Here is a 12,175-nt window from a genome sequence, read left to right as displayed (position 1 = left end):
GTACTTTCTCTTTGGTGGAGCTTCAACTGTTGTCTGCTTTGTGCCATCAACACATGTTCTAGGCTTGAATCCCTTAGGATTTCCTCCAACTGGACCACCAACACAAGTTGATGAGTAGTGACCTTCATTTTTACACCTACTACATCTTCTAGCCTTCTTCTGACCTCTTGGTTCATCATATGACAATATCCTCTTCTTCCTTGGCCGGCCTGGCTTTCTAATGTCTACTGGTGGCTTCATCATTTCTGGTTTTTCTGGCTGCAAAGAAGTAAGAAGAAGAAGAAGATAAGAGTTAGAAAACTTGTGGAGGCTGTTATACTAGTACAATGAAACCCTAAAGGAATCTACTTTATTACCCTGATTTATTGCACAACAAACAATAAAGACAAAACATATATTTTAAACAAAAAATATTTAAAATTAAATATACCTCTATCCAGTCAGCTAGACCCTCTAGTGGATTGAATTCAAGAGCATATGTCTTCTTGTAGTAGTCCACTGTGTAGTAAGGGCTACAGTACCTACAATATATAACAAAACAAAATGGCTTTGGTTAAACAATGTCCAAGCAAAAATGTAATACAAACCAAAATGTACAAAGGGGTTCAAGTTTAGGAAACTAACTCAGCCCAGTTAGGTCTCATTGGAGCCAAAGCACATACATCATGCTGGCATGGAAATCCCCTTAACTCCCATTGCAAACAGCTACAAATTTTCTTCTCAAGATCCATAATAAAAACTGCTTCATGCACACTAATCACTTCATAGACTTTGTACTTCACAGCTGGAACCAACTTAAAATTAGGATTCAAAGCTATCATCTTTTCTATCAACTTCATTGCTTTAGGAACTATGTCACCATCTCTCCATTTTGCAGACTCATTTCTTCTCTTATACCAAGTATTCATCACCAGATCTCCATACATCAGGCCTAACTTGCAGATGGGCTTATCCCTCATCTTCTTTGCCATATTGTTGAAGGACTCAGAAAAGTTATTATTAAGGTGCTCACATTTGCTGTCTTTTTCGAAATGGGACCTGGACCAGGTTTGTGGTTTTTCTTCTTTCAAGAGATACCAAGCAGCATCAGCATTCTCAGCCTTCATCTTGGCCATATGTTCCTAACACAAAAACAATGCTTATGGTTACATAACTTAAGAATTTTGAGGAAATATACTTAAACAAGTGAAATGTGCTTATGCATTACCTCAAAATGCTTTTTCTTGTAACATTTAGCTGCATTCCAAAGATGATTCTGCAAACTAAAACTCTTGTAGGTCTTCTTGAAGTTTGCAAGCAAGTGCCTGCCACATGTAAATTCAAATACATTATAGGATTATTACAAGTGATCTATAAAGAAAAAAGGGAATAGTAATCTGAAATCATACACATTATACCTAAAACAATATCTGTGTTCATCTAAAGGAAAGTGATAGTCAACACCCTCCAAGATTCCCTTTTGCTTGTCTGAGATGAAACAGATACGCACACCATCTTCATCTACCAGAGGCTTCAAATCTCCAAGGAAAATCTTCCAATTTTCTATGGTTTCATTCCTACACACCATTATACCTAGCATAACTAAGCCATTCTGACCATCCAGACCTGATTGCATATAAAAAGTGAATTATAATCCAAAATGACATATAAATTGAATTACAAGAATGTATAAGTGAAGAAAAAGAAGAATTTACCTGTTGCACATAGCATCACACCACCAAACTTTCCATTCAAGTGACAAGCATCCAAGCCAATGACCCTTCTACATCCAGCCTTCCACCCCTTTATTGCAGGAGCAAATGATATGGTTAAAGAAAGGAAAGTATTGTCTAGAGTGCCATATGAGAAAGAACAATGACTTCCTGGGTTTCTCCTCTGCATACAACATAGTAGAATTAATAACTAACAAGAATAAAAAAATGAATATTATTTGCAAAAACAACTAACAAGAAAAAAATAATGTCAGAGATAAGAGTAACATTACCTTAACCATTTCACAAAAGTTAGGAACTTGTTGGTAATTCTTCTCATAACTCCCATATAGCTTCTCCAACACCATAACCCTTGCCCTCCATGCAGTATGGTATGCAATGGTGACCTTTGTGTCCCTTTTAAATTGTGCTGCTAAGTCATATGGACAAGGTATTTCTGCATCACAACCTGACTCCTTTCTTTTTTCCATGTACCAATCAGCTACATAAGGAGGAATTGCACTTCTGTTGTACCCATCTCCACGACCTTGGTGGTTGTGTTCTATATTATACCCTCTGAGTGTAAAGGTGTCTCCTTCACCTTTTCGCTTGATGCCATATATAAAGAACTTACATTCCGTCTTCTCACAATTAACACATACTGCTCTTTGTTGCTTATTATCACATTTATTCCATACAAATTCATGTCCATTTATTACACAGAAATGCCTAACATGTTTCTTAAATTCATTTTTATTAACATATTTGGTACCAACTACAAGTTTAGTAGGATTAAATTCCTCACCTATCTCCTCTTGGAACAAGTCTTCCTCTTCTTCTTGCCTAAAGTGCTCTGCATATTCTTTCTCGAACTCTGCTGTGGGACAGGGCTCATTAGCTTGAGGTCCATTAAACTGGTGAGGTGCATTACATTCAGGCCCACCTGGTTTAGCTTGTTCTTGTCCACCTAACAAACAAACAAACAAATTGTGTTTGTCAGTACCTTCATCTTAACTTGTTTTGAAAATACAATAACTAACAATAATGAACTGAAACAAATTAAACAAGCATATTATTACCTTCATCTTCTCCATCAGAACTCACTATATCCCCATAATGATCCTCTGAAACAACACACAAAACAACCATACAAAATTCATTTTTAAGATACTTGAGATACTATAACAAACACAAAACAAAAACAAAACAAACAATCAAATACCCAAGAAAAGAGAACATTACCTTCATTGTCATTATCAACCTCCACCTCACCAAAGTTAGGATCATCAAAATTATCTGCCAAGCCACCATCCGCAGCCTTCATCAAAAATTCCTCATAGTCCTTTGCATGTTGTTCTTCATTATCATACCCACAGTTGAAGTTTTCTAAATCCTGCTCAGGGTGACACTCATCAGGTTCTTCATTTGGAAGTTGTACAACATACTGATCATCCTCAACAACGCTTGCTGCCTGTGTTGCTTCAAACCAAAAGTCAGGATTAAATGTTTCAAACTGTTCTTCAGGTATGTTATAAGCTACACTAGACTGTGTTTGTTGTGTAAATTGAGGAACATATACTTCTTCTTTATCTAAGTCAATGAATAACTTCTTGTTCGCTGCCTGACTTTGGTTCTTCTTCTTAGATAGTCTAAGACTTGTTCTTGTAGGAATTTGCTTGGTTTTGCTCACTGGTTTCTTTGGTGTTGAAGACTTTGTTGGTGTCAAATACTTGTGTGGAATAGCTACCTCTGTTAACCCTTCAGAATACTCATGTGGAATGATAACTTGCATATGCAGTGTAGTCCAATTCTCATGTACTTCTGCATTATCCCAAAACCTCCAAAATTCTTCTTCAATAAGTAATGAATCTGGTAAACAGGGGTCACTATACCATACTAAATCCACTTCCTCATTAGGCTGCAATCTAAGTAGGGGCTTGATCTTTTCTTTCAATTGAAGGAGACCCATATCTGCTCTAGCCAACCCTTTGAATTCAAAACTCATCACAGTGTTCATAACCTTCACCTTTATGTCTCTCTTAGGAAACTTATCTTCAACTTCAGGTCTGCACCAAATGAATACATAGTATTATCTCAAACATACATATACAAGGATCATTTACTTCAAACTAACCTCACAAATCAACCAATTAGAGACATATAGTCCTAACATGACCAATACAGGTAGCTACTCTCATCTTATTTCCATTCTCATGTTGTTTTTCCCCCACTGTTTTCCTTATTTGAATGCATGTCTCTCGTTCTTTTTAGCTTAATTTCGTAAATTAATGGAAACCCACTGATATTTTTTGATGATAAATCATTTGTTGTCTTTGGTTTTTTGACGATTTACAACATTTGAAGAGGAAAAATCAAAGGCCTCTTTTTGAAGCTTTAATGAAAATCAAAGAAGGTAAACCACCACTTATCATCTCTTTACTCGATTCTACCCAATGGGTCTTAAAGACTGTAATTTTTTGATTTGTTGTTGCAGAATTGATGCTTTTAGGATTCATTTCATTGCTACTGACTGTATTTCAAACCACAATATCAATTGAAACTTAAACTTCAAAAAAACAGAAACCCTAAAATATATTCAAAAAACTTTAATCAATCCACACAATCGAAACCCAATCATCAATTACTGCAGAAACAAAACCCATATCCTTAAGAACTGAAAACCCTAAAATCAAACATTTACAGCAACCCAAAATCAAACAAACAAACCCAAAATCGAAAAAAAAAACAGAAACCCTAGAAAAAAGTTTAATCAATCGAACACACAGAAGAACCCAATGATGTTTTTCACTTACCTTTCTTCTCCTTCTTCTTCTTTTTCTGGTTTCTTCTTCTCCTTCTTCTTTCCGCGTCTTAACTTCACCATATTTACTTACTCGTTTACAAACAGAGAGTGGAAAATCGACGTTTCTATCTGAAAAAGAGAGAGGAACAGAGAAGGGGGAAGAGCAACAGAGAGGAAAAAAGGGAAGAAGAAGAAAGGTTTTACGAGATTATGACGCTTCTCTCTTATTTTCCCCCATCTTCATCTAAAACTCTTCCATCGAATACCGTTAATTTTCATAGAGATGTGCTGAAATTCAGATCTATGGTCATCACACATCCACGTGTTTCGTTTCTGGTCCAGCAAGCCCACACGTGTTGGCGGAGAAAACAAAGTAACTACACGTGTTGGCGGAAAAACCATAGTTACATAGTTGATACCATCAGATATCTTAGGGATCTCCTAGACCTAGATGTGTGTCCGAGATCTGTGACACGTAATACTTAATTATAACAAACATGTGGCCTCATTTTCACAAATACGTGGCATCATTTTCTCATCTCGGTCAAGATAAATTGACATGTGACCGAGAAATTGACTTTTTTAACGTTTTTGGATGGAAAACATCCAACAGAGGCATATTTGTAAATGGGAAAAAAACGGGGGTACATAGTTAAGTCGGGTGTAAATATAGGGGTACATCTGTTTATAATCCTAACAACAACAAGATGGAGTTTTATGTTAGATGGGTTTTGTATGGGGTTGTTTGATCGAGAAGAGAAGGGGGTTGTACACAGGAGTTATGATGACTGGAGGAGACACGGACAGTGACAGTAGTGGTTGAAACCAGTGTTGCTGAGATGGATTTGTTAGTTTATATGATGTTGAAGGACGAAGATCAAGTCCAAGGAGATATGAGAGTTTGGTGGCTCGGTGCACTTTATAGCCGTCAGTAAATGGAAGTGATTGGCGTAATGAGAGTTGGACAGACAGAAAAGATAATGGAAATGATTGCAGTGGTGGTTATTGTATCACATTCGATGATTCCTTCCACAACAGATGGAATTGGAGTTCGATGGGGTTTCTCATTGTGTTAAGGAAGTAGATGGAGTTGGTTTTGCCGGTGATGGAGAATGGCTTGTACGCCAGCTGAAATTGACTGGAGATGATTCTCAAAATGGTGGCTGTATTTGAGTCGTAAGGAATGGAGTTGAACATACAGAAATAGGAGATGGAAGGACTATGAAGACAAGAAAGTGGAGGAGCTGAATCGAACTGAAATGTCATACTTGGGATGTATTTTGTGCCGTGGAAAGTCAGAGGGGAAACTGAAGCTCACAACATTGAGTTCGATGGGGGCGAAGAGATGTATGTGTTTGGAGAATGGTAGTGATAGTCATTATGGCTAGGTGGAGTCTGGCAATTGAAGTTGGCTGATCTTCCATCGAGAGAAGATAGACGGGATTTGTGGAGCTCTCAAATACAACATCAACAGATGACGGTTTATATGTTGCATGGGTTAGCTGGTTTGATGATGTTGTGAAGGTGGCGTTGGATGAGAAGAAGACTATGCTGTTTGATCGAGTGGAGATAGAGCTACCTGCTAACTAGCTGAGTTATTACTTCCGGTGAAGGCAGGTGCTCAGATGGTCCGAGAAAGAAAGGTTGGTGCTGTGTTCGGATTTGAGATAGTATTGGACTTGGGTGGAATTTGGAAGCCGGTGCTGGACTGGGCCTTGGAGATAGGTGATATCGGCTAGGTCTGGGATTCCTTCGCAGCAGGAGGGACATATATTTCAGTCGAGAAGAGAGTTTTTTTTTTTGGGGGAGGAGGCCGAACGGAGTTCTTTTGGGAAGACGGCCGCGGCACAGAGCCGTGAAGAGGGAGTAGGGTTTGAGGATTAATTTCTCCCATTTTCATTTTTGCTTGGCTGGTGTTGATTTTTCCATTTTGTTTATGGTTTTTGAGAAAGCCATGGTTAGCTAGAGCCATGTAGGGTTTAGATAGAAACCAATTTATTTATATGAACTCTACAATGATATTTCTAGTAATGATTCATTGATTAGTGATTTCTCTTCATATGGGTTGGTGTTTTATCGTTCATGTGATTTTCTAGATTATTTATGCTTTTGAATTGATATGTCGTGCTTCGGTTAAATCCCTAGACGAGGTATGCAAGGATTGATAGGTAATGCTTTAGAATCACTACCCATGAAGCGAAGGAAGTTACAGCGGAGAAACTATACTTTAGAATTTAATATAACATCTTCTGGGACATGAGATTGATTTCGAAATTTGTCTTGAGTAATAAATAGAGATTAGTAGAGTTTTATATGATTGAATTGATGGAAATCGAAAACCTTAGTAACCCTTTCCTGTTTTGTGCATTGTCAGAATCATTATTATTTAATTTCGTCCCAATTATCTTAAACATCGTTAAAACATCATCTTATTTGGTTAGTTAATTGTTGGTATTAGTCAGTAGTAGTATTTCACACTCCTCGTGGGAACGACCTGTACTTGCCATTGTCTACTAGTTAGACGCTTTGTACTTGCAGTATTTTATTGTAGGTTTCCCAACCTACCAGGAGAGTAAACGGGAGGAGGTGATGACCGGTCACGCTTGGAATTGATGTTCCATAAAAGAAAGCGTTTCACCATTACTTCCCATGTTTACCAACCGCCTCATTTTTATTACACTTTCTTATAACGGGCGTAGTGTACGCCGCACGCTGTAAACCGCCAAACCAATACCCAAAAAGAATCCCCCAGTTTGTGACATGTGTTTGATGTCTAGAGTGTTTTCGTGGAAAACATGCAGCATGTTGCTGTTGTTCGGCAAGTTGAGCTTGGGCCTGCCGGCTCGATGGTGACCTTCGACGGTCGAGATTTTGAATCTTGAGAAGAAGGGTAGCCGTCGATTATCGCAACCCTTTGCTTGGTAGCCCGTGGCATGAAAGTATGATCAATGTGGCTTTAACATGATCTGGTTTAGGCGCGGCCAAAAGATAGGGTTTTGGCTTTGTTAGGCGCGACCAAGCTGGGGCCAAAGTTCGTCATGCGTTGGTTGGGAGCCTTGGATGGCTAAGATTTGCATTTAGGATAGAAGGGGGACCGTTGACTGTCGCACGCCTTCGTTTTGGTAGCCGCATAGAGAAGGCCAACATGGTGCGGCATGGTGGGGCCAAGGGTTTGGCATTCCATTGGCGCACGGTGCGGCTAGCATGGTTGGGGACCAAGGCTGGGTGGTTGGCGCGGCATGCCTTGGCGTGGTTTGGGCATGGCCAAGCTAGGTTTTTGGGGCCAAAGGTTTCCATCCGTTGTTTGGAAACCTTGGACGGCTAAGATTTGCATCTAAGATAGAAGGAGGACCGTTGATTGTCACACGCCTTCGTTTTGGTAGCCGCATAGGGAAGGCCAGCATGGCATGGGACCAAGGCAAACATCGCGGATGGCTTGGCATGGCGGGGCCAAGGCAATGGCGCGGTCGTTTGGCGTTGTGGGGCTAAGGCAAGGTGGCGCGGATGGCATGGCGGGGCCAAAGCCATGACGCGTACGTTTGGCACGGTGGGGCCAAGTGTTTGGACGTGACCAAACTAGGGTTTGGTGTTGAGCCAAAGGTTACCATGCGTTTACTGGCGACCTTGGATGGCTAGGACTTGCTTCTGAGATGAAAATATGACTGTAGATGGCTGCATGCCTTCGATTGGCGCGACATGCCTTGGCGTGGTTTGGGCATGACCAAACTAGGGTTTGGGCCAAAGGTTGCCATGCGTTGGCTGGCGATCTTGGACGGTGGTAGCTGGGCAAAGAGTACCTAAAACTACAACCTATGTTTTACCTACAAGTATACAGGGTCTTGATGAAGCTAGTGTGCAAGTAGGGGAAAGTCCACAGGGACAAGGAGGGTGATATGTTGTTTTCTAAGTGATTTCCTAAAGAATTCTAAATGACAGTGATATGGGAGGGACTAGGATCTTGAATCCACCCTTTTCCTAAGCTAAGTCCTCCTAGTTCTAATAGAGTCTTTTTCCTTGTATAGATATTAATGAAGTTCTAGCCTCATCTAACTATCTAGATGGCAGTTGAGGTTCTATGCCTGCTGCTCATCAAAGGATGGCCTTAGGAGAATGGTTCAGTGTCTCTAAGATGATCCTAATCCTAGTTCTAGCTGCCTTCTCACAATGCAACTAACTATGGATTAACCTCTTAGATAGCTAAACAATCCTGAAGGATATTCTAATCGCAACTAAGGTGTTCCTACAAAGTACTAACTGTCTGATTAAAGTACAATTAGTCAAAGTTATGAACAACAATCTGTTAAGCATGAGTTGCAACACATTCAACATAGAAATAACCTGACTACAATGGATACAAGGCATACATTGTGAAAGTAAAATGCTGACATGTTTAGATTATATTTATCCACAACATTATATCACAACAAGAACACTGTCTAGAATATGAACAACTTAACATCAGAATTGGGGTTTCATCTAAACCCTAGACATGAAATCAGAACATAACAAACATTGTGCAAAACATTGTTATGCACTGTTGAGATAGAACTAGAATTGAAACAAGATAAAAGACTAAACCTAAACCTAATGACACACTAGCTAGTCCAGGTATGCCCAAAAACAACACCCAAGAACCCTATTTATACATGCAAACCAAATATCCAAAAATCCCCAAAATATAAAATTTAGGGTTACACAAAAAATCCGAAATTGACCTTTACCTAATCTCTGAAATCAATCAATGGTCTCGACCCATTCTTCTATTGCTTCTCATCTTCCGTAATTGGTGGTTTGATTTCACTAACTCCGTTTCTCTCAAACTTAGTTTCTAGGTTCACTGTTTTTGAAAAGATAAAAGGGTTGAGAGACAAGGAGCTAGAGGGTATCATGGTGGTGTCCTTTAGTGATGGCGGGGGTGGATGATTGATGGGGTACAGTGATGGAGGTGGTTGAGCGGAGTTGGTGGCGGACATGGTGGTGGTGATGGTCGCTGTGAAGAAGAGGGGAAGAAGAAGGAAGAGAACTCGATAGAGTTTCTATTAGGGGATGTTTGATTTAGGGTAAATAGGTTAGGGTTCTAGAGTATTGAGTGGACCCATCGTATTTTGATGATCAGATGGTGAAAGACGATGGATGAAAAGATGAGAGAATTATCCAACGGCGAGATGGAAATGGGAGTAGAGCGACCGTTGGATCTGAGATACATCAAAACTGACGGTCTGAGATGGAGTTAGGTGCTAAAGTGTTAGACAGGAACATCAAAACTTGATGCACTCTGATGGAGCGACCGTTGGATGATGGATTGGATTCAATCTGACGGTGAAGGAGAGAAACGGGTTTGAATTTGTATTTGGGTTTAGGAAATGGGTTTGGGTTAAGGAAATAGGTTTTGGGCTTAGGTAATCTTGAGCCCACTTCTTGTTTAAGAACAATTTCTTCCTTTTTAATCCCATTTTCATCTTTGATTCTTCCATACCACATTTTTCACTTCTTTTCCGCTAGAGTTTCCTTCGGCTTTTTCCGTGTCTTTGCACTTTTCGCTCCGCAACTCATCTAGTCTTTATTTATTACCTAAAAATGCAAAATTAATTAATAAAAATATTTATTCTTAAAAAAAATGAAAATACAGAATATGGGATAAAACGGAGAATTAGAGCACAAAAGATGAGTTAATTTCCAAGAAAAAGATATAGAAATATGCACTTTTTAGCACTCATCAGACGGCTAGGATTTGCTCCCAGGATTGAAAGATGGTCGTTGATTGTTGCAAGCCTTTGTTTTAGCAGCCGTGAAGGGAAGGCCAGCATGGCATGGATTAGGCGCGGCAAGGTGGTTGGCGCGGCAAGGTGATTGGCGCGGCATGCCTTGGCATGGTTTCGGCGTGACCAAACTAGGGTTTGGGCCAAAGGTTGCCATGCGTTGGCTGGCGACCTTGGACGGCTAGGATTTGCTCCCAAGATTGAAAGATGGTCGTTGATTGTTGCAAGCCTTTGTTTTAGCAGTCGTGAATGGAAGGCCAGCATGGCATGGGGCCAAGGCAAATGGCGTGGACGTTTGGCACGGTGGGGCCAAGTGTTTGGTCATGCCGTGGGCGCATGGTGTGGCTAGTATGGTTAAGACTAAGGCAAGGTGCGGTTGGCTTGGCATGGTGGGGCCAAGGGTTTGGCATGCCATTGGCGTATGGTGCAGCTAGCATGGTTGACATGCCCTGGCGCGATAATGTGGCTGACACGGTTTGCCATTGGCACAGTGGTGCGGCTGGCATGGATGACATTCCTTGGCGCGGTAGACGTGGCCGGCACGGTTTTCCATTGGCACAGTGGTGCGGCTGGCATGGTTGGCATGCATTGGCGCGGTATATGTGGCTGACATGGTTTGCCATTGACACAGTGGCGCGGTAGATGTGGCTGGCATGGTTTTCCATTGACACAGTAGTGCTGCTGGCATGGTTGGCATGCCTTGGCGCGGTAGATGTGGCTGGCGTGGTTTGCCATTGGCACAGTGGTGCGGCTGGCATGGTTGGCATGCCTTGGCGCGGTAGATGTGGCTGACATGGTTTTCCATTGGCACAGTGGTGGGGCTGGCATGGTTGGCATTCCTTGGCTCGGTGGATGTGGCTGGCATGGTTTCCATTGGCACAATGGTGTGCCTGGCATGTTTGGCATGCCTTGGCGCGGTGGATGTGGCTGGCATGGTTTTCCATTGGCACAGTGGTGCGGCTGGCATGGTTGGCATGCCTTAGCACAGTAGATGTGGCTGGCATGGTTCGCTATTGGCATAGTGGTGCGGCTGGTATGGTGGGCATGCCTTGGCGCAGTAGCATGAGAATTAGGGTTTCGACATAGGTGACGTCGGTCAATGTTTAAGGGTTATGCCGTGGAACATGACCCGTGTAGAAAAAAAAGGTACCCCGGTAATTCTTACGTAAGCATGCTGGTTGATTCAATAAATGTACTAATGGTCAGTAAATGCGCTAATGGTCATGGTGACGTCATGCCAGATGTACAGTTTTACGATTTAACCCTAAACTAAAAACCACCATCAACATTAAGTCCCCTGCTTAGCTCGGAACATGAGCATTGTTGCGAGGTAAGCATAAGATGGTGACAGGCTAGGACAAAAAATCGAAACAACAAGTCGTGATAAGATGGTCAGGAAAGTCCGACTAATCTTTTTCGAGAGGTAAAGAGTGTTTGTGCTTTCCATGTTGGCGGCCTGACATAAATTGTTCTGGTGGTGCAGACCGTGGTGTGGTGAGATGAAAATTTCCGGCTTAGTCTAGCCATGCATCACCTTGGCTGGGTTAGGGAACATTGTGACGCTGGCTTGGCGAATTCGTTGGTGTTGGCGAGGCAAGTCATGGCGCAACATGATGGCGCAAGCCATGACACGGTTTAGTGAGGCAAAGCATGCGCGGGTGGTGGTGCAAGGCACAACACCGTTTGGTGAGGCAAAGCATGCGCGGACGGTGGTGCAAGGCATGACACGGTTTGGCGAGGTAAAGCATGCGCGGTTCGGCGTGTGGGGCCAAGGCAATGGCGTGGGAGCTCTTGGCATGGTGATTTTTTTTCGCGGGCATGGTTGCCTCTTTCCTTTACTTGACTCAAATAGGAATTCCTTGCCTTATTCAAAACCCCGCAAGTGTTATGCACGTAGAAGGGGGCGTTATTCCTTCTCCTCA

At 41.7% G+C, this 12,175-nt stretch overlaps 1 protein-coding gene and 1 long non-coding RNA gene across 2 annotated transcripts; both read right to left on the bottom strand.

Moving 5' to 3' along the window:
• Positions 1–611: 611 nt before the first annotated feature.
• On the bottom strand, positions 612–1,494 carry LOC113279145. Its single transcript, XM_026527851.1, has 3 exons — positions 1,490–1,494; positions 1,208–1,304; positions 612–1,121 (listed from the first exon to the last, which is right to left on the bottom strand). The coding sequence occupies exons 1-3, from the start codon at positions 1,492–1,494 to the stop codon at positions 612–614; spliced, it is 612 nt and encodes a 203-aa protein (XP_026383636.1).
• A 1,121-nt stretch (positions 1,495–2,615) lies between these two features.
• On the bottom strand, positions 2,616–3,008 carry LOC113278638. Its single transcript, XR_003325593.1, has 3 exons — positions 2,934–3,008; positions 2,771–2,815; positions 2,616–2,658 (listed from the first exon to the last, which is right to left on the bottom strand). It is a non-coding gene; the product is annotated as an uncharacterized LOC113278638 (long non-coding RNA).
• Positions 3,009–12,175: the final 9,167 nt, after the last annotated feature.

Source organism: Papaver somniferum, chromosome 5 (assembly GCF_003573695.1).
Source record: "Papaver somniferum cultivar HN1 chromosome 5, ASM357369v1, whole genome shotgun sequence".
Classification (NCBI taxonomy): Eukaryota; Viridiplantae; Streptophyta; class Magnoliopsida; order Ranunculales; family Papaveraceae; genus Papaver; species Papaver somniferum.
This window is presented reverse-complemented; position numbering and strand designations above follow the sequence as displayed.

Bases quoted from the DNA above. Each gene is read 5' to 3' on its own strand.
- LOC113279145 (XM_026527851.1), bottom strand. The intron at 1,122-1,207 runs GTAATGCATAAG...TTTTTGTGTTAG, and splicing joins ACAAGAAAAAGCATTTTGAG to GAACATATGGCCAAGATGAA.